The sequence below is a fragment of the Procambarus clarkii genome, chromosome 11 (genome assembly GCF_040958095.1).
Source record: "Procambarus clarkii isolate CNS0578487 chromosome 11, FALCON_Pclarkii_2.0, whole genome shotgun sequence".
In the NCBI taxonomy this organism is placed as follows: Eukaryota; Metazoa; Arthropoda; class Malacostraca; order Decapoda; family Cambaridae; genus Procambarus; species Procambarus clarkii.
The window spans coordinates 5,057,923-5,073,376 of record NC_091160.1 but is presented as its reverse complement, the minus strand read 5'-3'; the positions used below and the strand labels follow the sequence as shown (position 1 = coordinate 5,073,376).

The following is a 15,454-nucleotide window of genomic DNA, read 5'->3' as shown; positions in this document are numbered from 1 at the left end:
TTTGCATCCGAGCAGGTTTGTATATACAAACTATGTAGATGTCACATCTGTAACGAGAAAAAACATGCTTTTTTAGAAAACTGTGTTTTTCATATGTTTTCCATGTGCGGGAAATCTTCGAAGCCTGTTTACCGATTGCTTTGAAATTTTGACACAACGTTGAATTTGAATTCGTGCATGTTTTTATATTCCTGCTATATAGATGCCACGCCTGTGACAGGTAAAAACATTTTTTTTTTTTTTAAACAGCGCCATCTGATGCATGTATGAGTAACACTCGCAATTCTAAATATGTTATGATTTCATTGCAATGTTTCCGATTTCATTGATAAATTTAATTTTCATATATTTCGATTGTTTTTCATTTTGATTTAATTATTTTGTTTGACATTGCACTTGAATTGAGTTGTGTTGTTTTCTATACCGTTCATTTCGAGTGTATAATTTATTTTGTTATTGTTTCCTTGTTTTTCATTTCGTTTTTTTAGCTGTTCTTATTTTTCAGTGATTGGAATATCAGATCATTTGGGAATGCATCGGATGAGGAAGTGAGGAGTGATGGGGAGGACGAGAGGCCTTGAGTGGGGGATGGTGGGGAGTACGAGGGAACGGGGGAAGGTTAATGATGGAGAGAACGATTGGATGGGGGAGTGGGGGGATGGTAGGGAGTACGAGTGGATGAGGGAGTGGAGAATGGTAAGGAGGACAAGGGGACAGGGAAAGGGGGAATGTTTGGGAGGACGAGGGGACGGGATAGTGGGGGATTGAGACGAGGATGAGGGAAAGGGGAATGGTTGGGAGGACGAGGTGACAGAGGAGGGGGGAATGGTGGGGAGGATGGGGAAACAGGGGAGGGTTGCTGTGGCTTAGCAATGCACATGCGTTGATGAACCACAGCAACCCGTAGTCGGGTACACCTAGTGAATATAAATAAAATTGTAAATCTTCATTTGTTCAAAATCGCTAATCTCCGAAAGTTCTTCACCGATTGCTTTGAAATTTAAACACATCATTCCATTTGCATCCGAGCGGGATTTTATATACATACTATATTTATGTTATGTCAGTGATGGGAAGAAAATGCTCTTTTTGAAAACATTTTTTTTTATGTGAGTGAAATCTTTGAAACCTCTTTTATCGATTGCTTTGAAATTTTGACACAACGTTGCATTCGAATAGGAGCGTGTTTTTATATAACTGCTATATACATGCCTCACCTGTGACACGAAAAACATGCTTTTTTTTAAAAACAGCGCCCTCTTTTGGACAAAAGAGCAACACACGCTGTGATCTCCAAAAGTTCTTCACCAATTGCTTTGAAAATTTGACACAACGATCCATTCGAATACGTGCATATTTTTATATACCTACCATATAAATACCACACTTGTGACAGGTAAAAACATGTTTTTTTTTAAACAGCACCATCTGCTACACACAATAGCAACACACGCTACACTAACTATGTTACAATTCCCATTCAATGATTCTGATTGCATTTACAAATAAAATTTTCATAGGTTTTTATTCATTTTCATTTTCATTTAATTATTTTGTGTGACATTGTGTTGGAATTGAGCTGTGTTGTTTACCATACTGTTCCTTTTGTGAGTATAAGTATCGTTGCGACACCTGTGACAGGTAAAATCATGCTTTTTTTTTAAACAGCGCCATCTGTTATACGTAACAGCAACACATGCTTTACTAAATGTGTTATGATTCCATTTTAATGTTTCCAATTTCATTGATTAACTGAATTTTCATAAATTTCGAATAATTTTATTTTTGATTTAATGATTTTGTGTGAAATTGCATTGGAATTGAGCTGTGTTGTTTACCACACTGTTCATTTTGTGAGTATTGTTTATTTTTTTCTCACAGGTTTTTTCATTTCGTTTTTTGACTGTTTTTCTTATATTTCAGTGATGGGAACATCAGATTATTTGATGTTCCCAATTTCCTGATGGGAACATCAGATCATTTGGGAATGCATTGGAGGAGGGAGTGGGGAATGGTGAGGAAGGACTTGGGGACAGGAGTGGGGGATGGTGGGAAGAACGAGGAAATAGGGGAGGGGGTAATGGTGGGGAGGACTAAGGAAGATGGGGGACGAGGGGACAGGGGAATGGAAAATGTTGGGAGGAGAAGGGGACACAGGAGTGGGGGATGTTGGGAGGACGAGGGGAGGGGAGAGGGGGGGAGGGAGGATGGTGGGGAGGACTAAGGGACTGGGGAGGGAGGGAATGGTGGGGAGGACGATGGGAGTGTGGAATGATTGGGAGGACTAGGGGATGGGGGAGTGAGGAATGGTAGGAAGGACGAAAGTACAGGGGAGGGGGGGAGTGAGGAATAGTTTGGAGGACGAGCGGACAGGGAAAGGGGGTATGATCTGAAGGACTGGGAGACAGGGAAAAGTTGTTGTGTCTCAGCAACGCACATGTGTTGCTATATAACAGACACGCGTGATCGGGTAGTCGTATAATAAAAACGTAAGCTTGCCCGAACGAGCTAACCAAAAAACATTTTAAGGTATTGTAAACTCTTCCCAATTTCATATATTTTAGCAATAATTTCATCAAAAAACTCGGTGCTGCACACCCTCAAGGCTCGAAGGAACATTCCTGAAAATACTGCCTGTTTAACTTAATTATGATCATTTGAATAATAATATACATGCGAGCCCACGTTGGTGGGTTACTTATACACACTAAATTTGAAACTTCTATTGATTCTATGCCTCATATGTCCAAAAAGAGAGGAGCACCATTCTCATCATTCTCACTTGTGAATTTTATTGAAGACACCAAATAATTAAGTTCATTAAAAAAAACTGTTTGATCTTGGTCATCCGGCCATAAGCACAAAATATCATCGACATACCTAAACCAAACTACGTTAGCAGGAATAATCCTGGATAAGATTTTTGTTTCAAAGAACTCCGTTAATTGCTCAACACTGGTGAAAGGGGATTGCCCATCGCCATTCCATTTGATTGTTTGAAATTTTTCCATTCAAACTAAAATAATTGTCTTATACACAATTTGATAAGTTCCAACACATTATTGGTCGGCAATTTCAAATTAAATTTGGGCAGTTCCTCACGCAGGAATTCTAACAAATCATCAATCAGTAATTTAGAGAATAAAGCAGTCACGTCAAAATTTACTAGTTTAAAATTAAAATTTCAATTTGGTTCGATGACTTATAAACTTTTTAGGTGATGTCAAGGTTTTGTCCCCTATAATTGGTACGATTTCCTGGATACATATAACCAACTACGTAGAGTTATTTAATAAGCTATCCACACTAAATTTAAATTTTGATTTTAAACTATTAAGATTTGAGGTGACTGCTTGATTCAATAAAGTACCAGTTGATTTTTGTTTTTTTCTTTTTAGCAGGGATAATTCTGCGCGGGCCCTAAGCCTCTGGCTGGCCCACTAAGTGATGCTTGCTTCTGTTTTACTTGGGCGGAGGATGAGTATTCATGACTCGTATGGTCGCTTCAGTAAGATGTTGCCATATGTGTTTAACAACGTCCTCTGCTCTGTTGAATCTAAGGTGAAATCGGAACGGGTTTGTAACTGTGCACTGTGTTAGATAATGTTCCAGTGGTCTGTCGGGCAATCCTCCACAGTGTTGACATTTCCTCTCATCCTCCGGAACCTGTAAGCCTATTTCCCATGCACATGGGTATCCAAGCCTGATGCGATGTAAGTGCACTTCTGTTGTTCTACTGCCCTCTTTCATCAAACTAAGTGGTTCGTAGTTGGTTGAATTCTTGTACCAACCCGCAGATCCTAATGTTGCAACTGCTGTGGTGTGGTCACTGTACATCATTCGCATTGCTCTGTTTCGAATTACTTTCTTCATCTGGGATAGACTCTGTGGTATGTAAATGTCTACATTTCCCCTCTTAGTAGCAAGTTTTGCAGCTTCGTCCGCAATGTCATTTCCTATTAGTCCCACATGACTTGGCACCCAGTTGATAAGTACCCGTCGGCCTTGTCGTTTGAGTGTGTGCATGAATGACAAGACATTTGTGATCAGATGGATGTTATCACAAATGTGTTCTTGTTGCAAGGTTTCAATGGCGGTTCTCGAATCTGTATGAATGATAACATGTTGTCGGTGTTCAGCAAGAGCATGTTCCAAAGCCTTTTGAATGGCTAGCATCTCTGTTTGTAAAGTCGAACACCCATTTGAGAGCCTCCAACTATATACAGAGTTTCCTGCTTTAACTGCAGCTCCGGTTTCTTGTCCCTGCTGGTCGACTGACCCATCCGTGAAGTAAGTGAAGCTGTCGGATGCCATGTTTGCCGCTATATGCATCTGTGCAATGTTACGTAGCAGATGAGGATGTGACTGGTTCTTCTTTCCTTCAAGAGCCATAATCTTAAAGTCTGCTGGCAGAGATTCCCAAGGGGCTTGCATAACAAAGTCTGCATGTATGTCGTCGACACCCCTCTCAGTGACTGTGTTAGCCATATCGAACGTATTGATGGTGTTTATCGCACAATGGGTCCACCTGTTGCCATTGGAGGCTCTTCTGTCCAGAGTTAGTGCTCCAGTGATTATATCTTTAAGTGAACTGATTCTAGGTCTAGTCAATATCTTGGTCAGCATGCACGCAGCAATCCCCTTTACCCTTATTTCAATCGACGGTAGCTTTGTTTCGAGTCTTAGGTTCAGTATTTTAGTCCATCTGGGAGCACCTGTTATGATTCGCAACGCATCATTTTGAAGAACCTCAACGTTTGTCCACTGACCAGGAGAAAGAGTGAGTAAGGCAGGTGCTGCATAATCAACCAGGGAACGAACGGCGTGTATGTAAAACATTCTCAACACTCTGTGTCCCGCTCCTAGACGGGGCCCTGTGATTGCTCTCATTATATTCATTCGGGACTTTGCTCTCTCCTTTAGATATTGAATTTGCTTATTGAATGTCATTTTAAAATCAATCCACACTCCGTGATATCGATATTGTGTAACCCACTGAAGGTTAATGTCTTGAATGCGTAGGTGCCTGTCTGGAGTGTTGCCACCTAGTCTCATCGCCTTAGACTTCTGTGCAGATATTTTTAGCCCTAAAACACTGCATTCAGATGTCACTTTATCTAAAGCACCTTGAGGTTTATTTAGAAGTGAAGGACCGGTAATGACTAATGCTATATCATCAGCATAGCTTAGCAATTTAACCCCTTCTGTAAAGGTCATGGTAACAAGGTTTTCCATAAGGATGTTAAAAAGACTAGGACTGAGGACTCCTCCTTGTGGAGTCCCATTCTCGTGCAAGTGGTAGTCCGACACTTGTCCTTGCAACTTGACTCCGGCATACCTGTGACTTAGGTAATCTTGAATCCATGCTAGCATTTTCCCCTTCACACCTTTTTTAACTAAGGTGTGGAGTATTGCTTGCGGGCTTGCAAGTTCAAATGCTTTTTCTAGATCAAGGAAGACCACTATAGCTGGACCTGAGTTAACTGTTCCTAGTAATGTTGCTATGCAGTTGGCAGTACCTACACCTCTAGTGAAGCCAAATATGTGTTTATGAAGGTCTCCAGTCTTCCACAGTAGCCTATTTAAGACCATCCGTTCTGCAGTTTTACAAATGCATGACGTTAATGAAATGGGTCTGTAATTGCCAGGTTCCTTCGGCTTAGGAATCGGTATGATGTCTGCTTTCTTCCAAGAGGTTGGTAGTTTGCCTTGCTGCCAAGATGCATTGATGACGTCCAATATTCCTCGTTCTCCAGCAGGACCTGCATGTGCGATCATTGAGTATGTAATGTTATCAGCACCTGGTGCAGTGTCCTTACCACCTTTTTTGGCTCTGCTTAGTTCCTGTTCGGTGAAGGGACAGTCACATTCGTCATTTATAGCAATGCCCTCATGAATGACTGTCATCCTCTCTTGTTTTAATTGTTCTTGCTGCCGTCGGACCATTGCAGGAAGCTGATATGAAGCTGTTCTTTCTGCAAATTGGAGAGCAAGTCTCTCAGCCTCCTGCAATGGTTGAATACATGCCTGTGGCCGGGTTGGTCGACCTGATATAGTTTTAATCTGACCCCATATCTTGCCAAGTCTACTATGTTCATTTAGAGTTTGACACCACTCAAACCATCTTGCCTCCTTTACTTCTCTAGAAACCCGTCTTGCTTCAGATATCACCGCTCGTAGCAGAGTTCTTCCTTCTGGTGTGGGGTTTCTCTTTAGATGTTTTCTGAAGATGTTGACTCTGTGGTTCTGTTCTTTAACTTTATTACTATAGAACCAATAGTTCTTTCGTTTTGTGTTACCTGCGATAATGATTGGAATAGCTTTGTTTGCAGCAGCTGCAACGGCTTCCTGCAGATTGGTCTCGAGTATGTTCAAATCCTCAGGTGGCGTGTACGTTGCATACCATTTTTCAAGTTCTTCTTGGTATACATTCCAATTGGCCTTTCCTAAATTCCACCGAGGCTGCGCAGGTGGTGTAGGAGGTCGTGCTAGGTTTAGTGTCGTGACAGTAGTATAGTGGTCACTGGTGATCACCGGGACTACTTCCCACGTCGCCTGTTGCTGGAGTGCTGTTGAGATGAATGTAAGATCAAGGGAACCTCCTAGAATGTGAGTGGGTTCCCCAGTGTTGAGAAGTGTAATTTCAGGTACTTCTCGCAGAGCTGCAGCTAAATGGCGCCCATCTGCATTGGCTGGCCCAGTTGCACCTAACTCTGGATGATGAGCATTAAAATCTCCAGCAATAATTACATTTTCCTGCGTGGCCAAGGCAAGCACTGCCTCTGCTTCTAGTTTACGTCTAGGGGGCTTGTAGACGTTGTATATGAGGAGCTCAAAATTAGCCATATTCACTGTAACCGCTAATACCTCTACTCCATCCCCACATGAAACTGAGTCTATTGTCTTGCTGGGTATGGTGTGTCTGACTAGGGTCATTAATTCTCTTTGTCTCCCCTGCTCATACGGTAGAACATAGTGCTGATATCCAGCTAATCTGAAGGATTTCGTGGCTGGGAAAAGAGTTTCTTCCAAAACGATTACATCTGCTTTCGCGCTGATTGCAGCCTCCTGAAGTGTGTGTTTTTTCATTTCCAAGACCTTGTATGTTCCACTGCAGAATTCGTAATGGCCAGACGACGGGTTCGGTTGGTGTTGCTTGTTCTACTAGAACTCCTCCTCGGAATCGACCTCTATATTCTCTGCCTCGCAAGTCGTATCGTTGCAAATCGGACTGCATTGACAGGTCGTGGTCAACCCCGACGTTGTTGGAATCTGTGCATAACTGTGGTCCATCGCTATGTTGTTGGAAGTGCTGCAGGTCGGACTGCATGGATTGTCCGTGGTCATCCCCGGCATTGTTGGAATCTGTGCAGAACTGTGGTCCATCACTTTGTTGGTGGTATTGCTGCAAGTCGGACTGCATTGAATGCTCGTGGCCGTTTCTTGTGTTGGTGGAACCCATGCATCTCTGCTGTTCAATACGTCTTTGTTGGCGTTGCTGCATATCAGACTGCATTGGCTGGTGTTGTCTGTCTCCCGTGTCGGAAGAGTCTGTCGATCGTGGGTGGACACTGCTTCTTGCAGTTGCGTTTGTGAATGTTGATGTTCCGGTGTCTTGACTATCCGACTGGTGTCGGTAGTCAGTATGTCCAAGTTGCATTGTTTGTCCTCTTGTGCTCCATCCTGTCGGAGACTGTCTGTTTCTTGTGTAACTGTGGTCTGCTGCACGATCTTGTCCATTATCACACAAGCGATGTCTTGAGTCTGTTGCTGTGAGGCGTTCTGCGTCATCTGTAGGCAATTGATAATGGTCTCTGCCATGATATTCACGATGGTTTTCAGCTGGACCTCGGTAAAACTGTATAGCTGGTGAGTAGATTCCGAAAGTATGTGTTTGCTGCTCTTTTGCATTTGCTGTACTTCTGCAACACTTTCGTGTAATGTCTGATTCGGAATTAACAGATTCGGGAAATTTTGCACTGTGAGAGCGGGTGGCTGTTGTGGCTGTGCACGAGTGTTCCAGACGTTGGTGTTGGTGGATGTACTGCTGGTCAGTGTGTTGACCCTGGCCTGAGCCGTCTGCACTCTTTGTTTCCGTGCAGAGCAGGTTGTGCTCCAGGCATGATGTTTGCCTCCACAATTTGGACATTTGGCTGTTGTGGTCTGGTTTGCCTTGTGCTTGGCAATACAGTCTTTGGTTGGATGTCTCAGGCTGCACACTCCGCACCTCTCCTGTCCTGTGCAGCGTGACTGATGGTGGCCGTATTTCTGACACCTGAAGCAGCGTAGGGGTTCCGGGACGTATGACCTCTGTCGGTATGTCCCCCAATTTCCAAGACTGAAAGTTTCTGGCACATGTCCCATGACGGTCACCAGAACCTGACGCGTCGCTGCCTTGTCTACTTTTGTGTGGCAACGTTCCGCATTCAGGACTTGCTTGTGTTCTAGCACTGGACCCAGGGGAAAGTCGATTGGGTATCCCAAAAGCACGACTCGTGTGCGTCGTTCTGAAGGGTCCAGCTTTACCAAGCACACAGGTTTCCCTGCAGGACTCTTACCTTCTCTAAGTAATGTGCAGTCTGTTGGTCTTGAGGTGTCAGTATTATTTCTCCCTTCAGGTTGACTGTAATGGAAAGTTTGAGCTCCGGTTGTTCTTTTTCCATCGCCGTTACTACTCCATATGCTGTAGGAAAGTGGTCGGTCTGCATGATCTTGAATTTTGGAAGATGTGCAGAGGCTGGCGATGTCTGGTGTGAGACTGGTGGTGTCCTCCCCTGTCTCATACTGCTGTCCTGCGGCTGGGCTGTGGAGAGAGGAACAATGGCTAACACTGGCTGGCGTGAAACTGGTGGTGTCCTCTCCTGACTCATACTGCCGTCCTGCGGCTGTGTTGTGGACAGAGAAGCATTGACTGACACTGGCTGGTGTATGACTGATGCTGTCCTCTCTAGGTCCATTACGTCCGCTGACTTGCTGGTCAGAAGCAAGTGGTAAAGCCTCGATAGCAGTTTTCTTTCGTGCCTGCTGCACATCGGTCCACCGTCCCTCCTCGTCCGAAAGCTGCTTCCATTCCCTCTTGCGCTGAGCCTTCCCCATGGCTCTCTTCACGTAGTGAGAACCGACTCAAACCACCGGAGGGAGCAGACGACACGTCCTCACTGCACGGTAGCTCAGGAGCAACTCCTACCGGTTGATGATTTTTAGAATTCCTACGTGAGGATTGCTCCATTGAGGTTGTGCATTTCCTGATGTGTTGTTTGGTCATCATATTTTCAGCCCGATTATTGTGACTCTTCGTCTGCTTGGATCCAGTATCCACTCAGCTTGTTTTAAAATTTATTATTTGATTTCAAATTATTATTTATGATTAAAACAAGGACAAAAGACGTAATATTCTCAGGGCTTCGGTCTCATACACACGTGGGTTCCACAGTTCGAGTCTCTTAGAGCACAGGTGAATAGATTTCTTAGTGCATTAATTAATAAAAGGAGCATCAAGTACCCATGGGACTCGATCTCCGGACGGTTAGACGGCGAAGGACGCGCCCACATCTGCGCCACAACGGCTCCTGGTTATTCATTAGTGCTCACTGATCTTATCTTGCACAAACACTAACAATGTGATTTGCGGATAAAAAGAATGTATGTTTGCTTGTTTATTGTTAGTTCATTAGTGTATGAATGGACCAGCTCTGTGACATGAGTTTGTTTATGAATGGACCAGCTCTGTGACATGAGACTGTGTATGAATGAACCAGCTCTGTGACATAAGTTTGTGAATGAATGGACCAGTTCTGTGACATGAGTTTGTGTATGAATGGACCAGCTCTGTGACATGAGTTTGTGAATGAATGGACCAGCTCTGTGACATGAGTTTGTGAATGAATGGACCAGTTCTGTGACATGAGTTTGTGTATGAATGGACCAGCTCTGTGACATGAGTTTGTGTATGAATGGATCAGCTCTGTGACATGAGTTTGTGTATGAATGGACCAGTTCTGTGACATGAGTTTGTGTATGAATGGACCAGCTCTGTGACATGAGTTTATGTATGAATGGACCAGTTCTGTGACATGAGTTTGTGTATGAATGGACCAGCTCTGTGACATGAGTTTGTGTATGAATGGACCAGCTCTGTGACATGAGTTTGTGTATGAATGGACCAGCTCTGAGAAATGAAGAAATGAGTTGGGTATGAATAATAATGATAGTATTCTTACTGCTCTTGGTCTATGAAATGTGTATGAGTATGTAACTGACAAATATAAGTAAATCACTAAGGCATAATTAACAAACCGACCACGTTTATACTCAAGCAGATACACTTTGCTTGTGTGTTACGTAATATGTAATATGGGAAATAAGTCAGATTCAAAGTCCTTCAGGGCCAGATGGTAGAGGTCTGGAGTAATATTAGTGCTGTGGACGGGTCCTTCAGGGCCAGATGGTAGAGGTCTGGAGTAATATTAGTGCTGTGGACGGGTCCTTCAGGTCCAGATGGTAGAGGTCTGGAGTAATATTAGTGCTGTGGACGGGTCCTTCAGGGCCAGATGGTAGAGGTCTGGAGTAATATTAGTGCTGTGGACGGGTCCTTCAGGGCCAGATGGTAGAGGTCTGGAGTAATATTAGTGCTGTGGACGGGTCCGTCAGGGCCAGATGGTAGAGGTCTGGAGTAATATTAGTGCTGTGGACGGGTCCTTCAGGGCCAGATGGTAGAGGTCTGGAGTAATATTAGTGCTGTGGACGGGTCCTTCAGGGCCAGATGGTAGAGGTCTAGAGTAATATTAGTGCTGTGGACGGGTCCTTCAGGGCCAGACGGTAGAGGTCTGGAGTAATATTAGTGCTGTGGACGCGTCCTTCAGGGCCAGACGGTAGAGGTCTGGAGTAATATTAGTGCTGTGGATGGGTCCTTCAGGGCCAGATGGTAGAGGTCTGTAGTAATATTAGTGCTATGGACGGGTCCTTCAGGGCCAGACGGTAGAGGTCTGGAGTAATATTAGTGCTGTGGACGGGTCCTTCAGGGCCAGACGGTAGAGGTCTGGAGTAATATTAGTGCTGTGGACGGGTCCTTCAGGGCCAGATGGTAGAGGTCTGGAGTAATATTAGTGCTGTGGACGGGTCCTTCAGGGCCAGATGGTAGAGGTCTGGAGTAATATTAGTGCTGTGGACGGGTCCTTCAGGGCCAGATGGTAGAGGTCTGGAGTAATATTAGTGCTGTGGACGGGTCCTTCAGGGCCAGATGGTAGAGGTCTGGAGTAATATTAGTGCTGTGGACGGGTTCTTCAGGGCCAGATGGTAGAGGTCTGGAGTAATATTAGTGCTGTGGACGGGTCCTTCAGGGCCAGATGGTAGAGGTCTGGAGTAATATTAGTGCTGTGGACGGGTCCTTCAGGGCCAGATGGTAGAGGTCTAGAGTAATATTAGTGCTGTGGACGGGTCCTTCAGGGCCAGACGGTAGAGGTCTAGAGTAATATTAGTGCTGTGGACGGGTCCTTCAGGGCCAGACGGTAGAGGTCTGGAGTAATATTAGTGCTATGGACGGGTCCTTCAGGGCCAGACGGTAGAGGTCTGGAGTAATATTAGTGCTGTGGACGGGTCCTTCAGGGCCAGATGGTAGAGGTCTGGAGTAATATTAGTGCTGTGGACGGGTCCTTCAGGGCCAGATGGTAGAGGTCTGGAGTAATATTAGTGCTGTTGACGCGTCCTTCAGGGCCAGACGGTAGAGGTCTGGAGTAATATTAGTGCTGTGGACGCGTCCTTCAGGGCCAGACGGTAGAGGTCTGGAGTAATATTAGTGCTGTAGACGGGTCCTTCAGGGCCAGGCGGTAGAGGTCTGGAGTAATATTAGTGCTGTGGACGGGTCCTTCAGGGCCAGGTGGTAGAAGTCTGGAGTAATATTAGTGCTGTGGACGCGTCCTTCAGGGCCAGACGGTAGAGGTCTGGAGTAATATTAGTGCTGTGGACGGGTCCTTCAGGGCCAGATGGTAGAGGTCTGGAGTAATATTAGTGCTGTGGACGGGTCCATCAGGGCCAGATGGTAGAGGTCTGGAGTAATATTAGTGCTGTGGACGGGTCCTTCAGGGCCAGATGGCAGAGGTCTGGAGTAATATTAGTGCTGTGGACGGGTCCTTCAGGGCCAGATGGTAGAGGTCTGGAGTAATATTAGTGCTGTGGACGGGTCCTTCAGGGCCAGATGGTAGAGGTCTGGAGTAATATTAGTGCTGTGGACGGGTCCTTCAGGGCCAGATTGTTATGGGATAATCCTAGCAGGCAGTTATTTGTTTTTATTGCTTGAGAATATTTATTTTTTATTTTTTAATTTGATTTAAATTTGAATTAATATGATTCTAAGTGGACTGTATGTTAGATTCAGCCTGCCAGAATTTATCTGCACATAGTTGAAGGGATGTTTACAGCTTATACCACTATGGGTGGACAAAATAATAAACTATAATCATTTGCCTTATGTTTAATTTAATTTATACCACATATGGCAGTAATTAAACTACAGTATTTTGAGTTAATGCTACAATCTACTGGTTAATATAAAGGGAAATGTGAGGCCTTAGCTGTAAGGTTGCTATGGCCTGATTATGCTGTGTGACTACATCAAATTATGGTGTGGTACATGTAGTCTAGTTGCTATGTAATGGCGGCTAGCACTGTGGCATCTGTGGAGCAGAGAGGGTATGAAAGCATCACAGGTTATGTTGGCCAGCTCACCTCCCTTGAACCACGCCTGTGAATAAATTACAGAGAACTAAACTGCATTCACAAATGGTTATATAACAAGGATTCAATGGTATGAATAAATCCCAGGCTTACTCTGGTTTTAGTTTGTTGGTATTTCATAACCGGTAAATGTGAAACAATTTATAATGACCATTACAATCATATACACTACTAGATTTACCAGATTCAACACTTCTCATGGTTGATGTAGAGGTCGCTGTGGCTGGATCACTATTGGGTGGCCTCTTTTCAGTCCTCTGCAGTGCCGCATATGTGAACCTCAAAGAGCCATTTTGCCTCCCATTCCTATTGTTTTGATTCGAGACAATTATGCCGCTTCAATTCCCGAGGCGGTGTTCAAACAATGTTTGGTTTTAATATTCTGAGTTTATTTAATAGGGATTCAAGCTATAATTTTCTTGTGTATTTATTTATATTTAGTCCTAGTGAATACTATTTTATTAAGTTTAAACACTAGACTGATGATTAAAAGAAATGAGAAGTGTAAAAATACGTGTTGTTGAAATGACGTCACGAAAAACTCTCATTTTCTTGAAATCTGGTAATGGCTAATTTTAAAATGTTAACATGTGTCGGATATCCAAAATAATTCCGGTTGAGGGCAAAATACGGGCCAAAGTCCTGGTAAGGACTACAAACACTTTATTCCACGCCCTCAGAATTATAACGTTTTTTTAATTTGAGCTTGCACTGTCGTGCAGCAGTCCTTTCAGGATAAATGTACCGTACCAGCGCTTTTGGTGATGGAAGTCGTTGAACATCTTCTTATCCTGCCAGTTCTAAAGGAACTAATTTCTCTAATGTTTTGAAAGTAGTGTGGCCTTGTTACTTTACTTTTGCTATTCTCAAGATGCCCTGACAGTCTGGATGAACAAAGACTATTTGGCCTGTAGCCCACTTTGAGCGTGGCGTATCACTGTCCAACAAAACTATGTCACCAGGGTTCAAGTTAATTCTGTTGTAGGAGTTGTTTGCCCCATAGTGATACTCCCTCAGAGCGGTTTGCTATTCTAGTGTACAATACGTCATTCAACCGACTTATCACTCCTGATAGATGTTTGAAACGTACAAAGTCACTCTCTCAGACATATGAAGGATCTTCTGCTTCCTCGTCCGTCTGGGACATTAGAGGTCTTAGAGGTCCCCCATACATCAGATGAGCTGGACTAAATGGTTCACGTTACGAAACATCATCAGAGAGTAGGTAAGTGGTTGGTTGTTAGCTCGAGCTACTATTTATATGGCAACGGTTTGGAGCTCCAGCATGTCAATCTTTTGGCGGTGTAGGGTTCTCCGAAGAAACCGTTTTACTGTATCAACCATGCGTTCATAGACGCCTCCATGCCATGGTGCTCTGGGAGGTATGAATTTCCAGTGGCACTGTTATTGATTTAGGGCAGTGGGCACCTTTGGGTGGTTCCAGATTTTCCTCAGACATGCTTCCTCTGCAACTATGTTGCACCCATTGTCTGAGATCATTAACTTAGGGCAAGGTCTATGTGAAGTAAACCTGCGCAAACCCTGTATGAATGCCTCGGCACTCATATCAGGAGTCACTTCTAGATGTACTCCGCTTATTGTGGCACAGGTGAATAGGCGGATGTATGCCTTCACTGGGATTTTGTCCTTGGTGCCTATCAGTGTTAGTGCTCTTGTGAAATCTACTCCTGTGGTCTCAAAGGGACGAATATGTACAACTCGTTTCTTTAGGAGTGGAGGAGGTCCCGGATATGGACACACTCTGGCATAGTTCCTCCGGCGGATTACACAGGATTTAATTATGGACTTTACAGTCTGTCTACCTTGGGGTAGCCAGAACTGTTGTCTTAAGTCTGTGAGAGTATCTAGTATCCCACCATGTAGAGTGTTGTGTTTGGGTATGTGTAACACAATTAGCTTGCTTATTATGTGGTGATGAAGAAGTAATATTGGACTTTTTGCTTCCAGATCTATGTCTGCATGTTGTAAGGGGCCTCTGCACTTTATTTGGTTATAATTGTTTGTTTCAATCCAGAGACCCAAATCATTCTCAAGTTTCTGAGGGATATTGTCAAATTCCATCCCAAATGATTGGGCTCTTTTGACCCAGTACCTTAAGAGACTAAGGGAATTGATGTTTGATTACTATTGTTTTTAGAAAATCAGTACCAAGAAAATCAAAATACACAAGAAGCCAGAAAAAAATGCCACACAGGGCACAATAACATCATAAAACAAACACATAAACAAAAACACTCACATCTAACCACCGGCCTCGCAACAAACATAGGGAGAGGCACGAGCACATAACACAATTGGGCAAACATATAGCCAGAGAGGCACAAGCACTACATAAAGCAAAGAAACAGGTAATCAGTGGACATACTTGCCCGGGAACCGCACATGGAACGCTTCTCAGAGCACCCACTGCCAAGGGTCTAGCTCATCCACTGGGGAAGCCATAGCCTCCGGAACCATGGCAACAAACACCCGCAAACAGGGGACCCAGATGGTATTACTGACGAGGCTAGTAGTCGCCACACGTCCCCACACGCCGGGAACCCGCCCAGCATGAAAGCAGTCTGGCTCATCAGACAGCATCAACTCGGCAATTATTGTCAGTGACCCGGTGGCTTCACAGACGCCGGCAACATGTCCTCCAGGTTCCCAACGTGCACCCTCACAGGAGCGAGCTTGACAGAGGGCACCACCACAGGGACAC

The 15,454-nt window shown here is 44.3% G+C and overlaps 1 protein-coding gene across 1 annotated transcript; it reads right to left on the bottom strand.

The window, feature by feature from the left end:
• Window positions 1-14,136: 14,136 nt before the first annotated feature.
• Window positions 14,137-14,814, bottom strand: LOC138363511 (uncharacterized). The gene has a single exon (XM_069322870.1). It carries the CDS (start codon window positions 14,812-14,814, stop codon window positions 14,137-14,139), a length of 678 nt encoding a protein of 225 aa, XP_069178971.1.
• Between the last annotated feature and the right edge of the window lie 640 nt (window positions 14,815-15,454).

Bases quoted from the DNA above. Each gene is read 5' to 3' on its own strand.
- LOC138363511 (XM_069322870.1), bottom strand. From the start codon at position 14,814: ATGGAATTTGACAATATCCCTCAGAAACTTGAGAATGATTTGGGTCTC.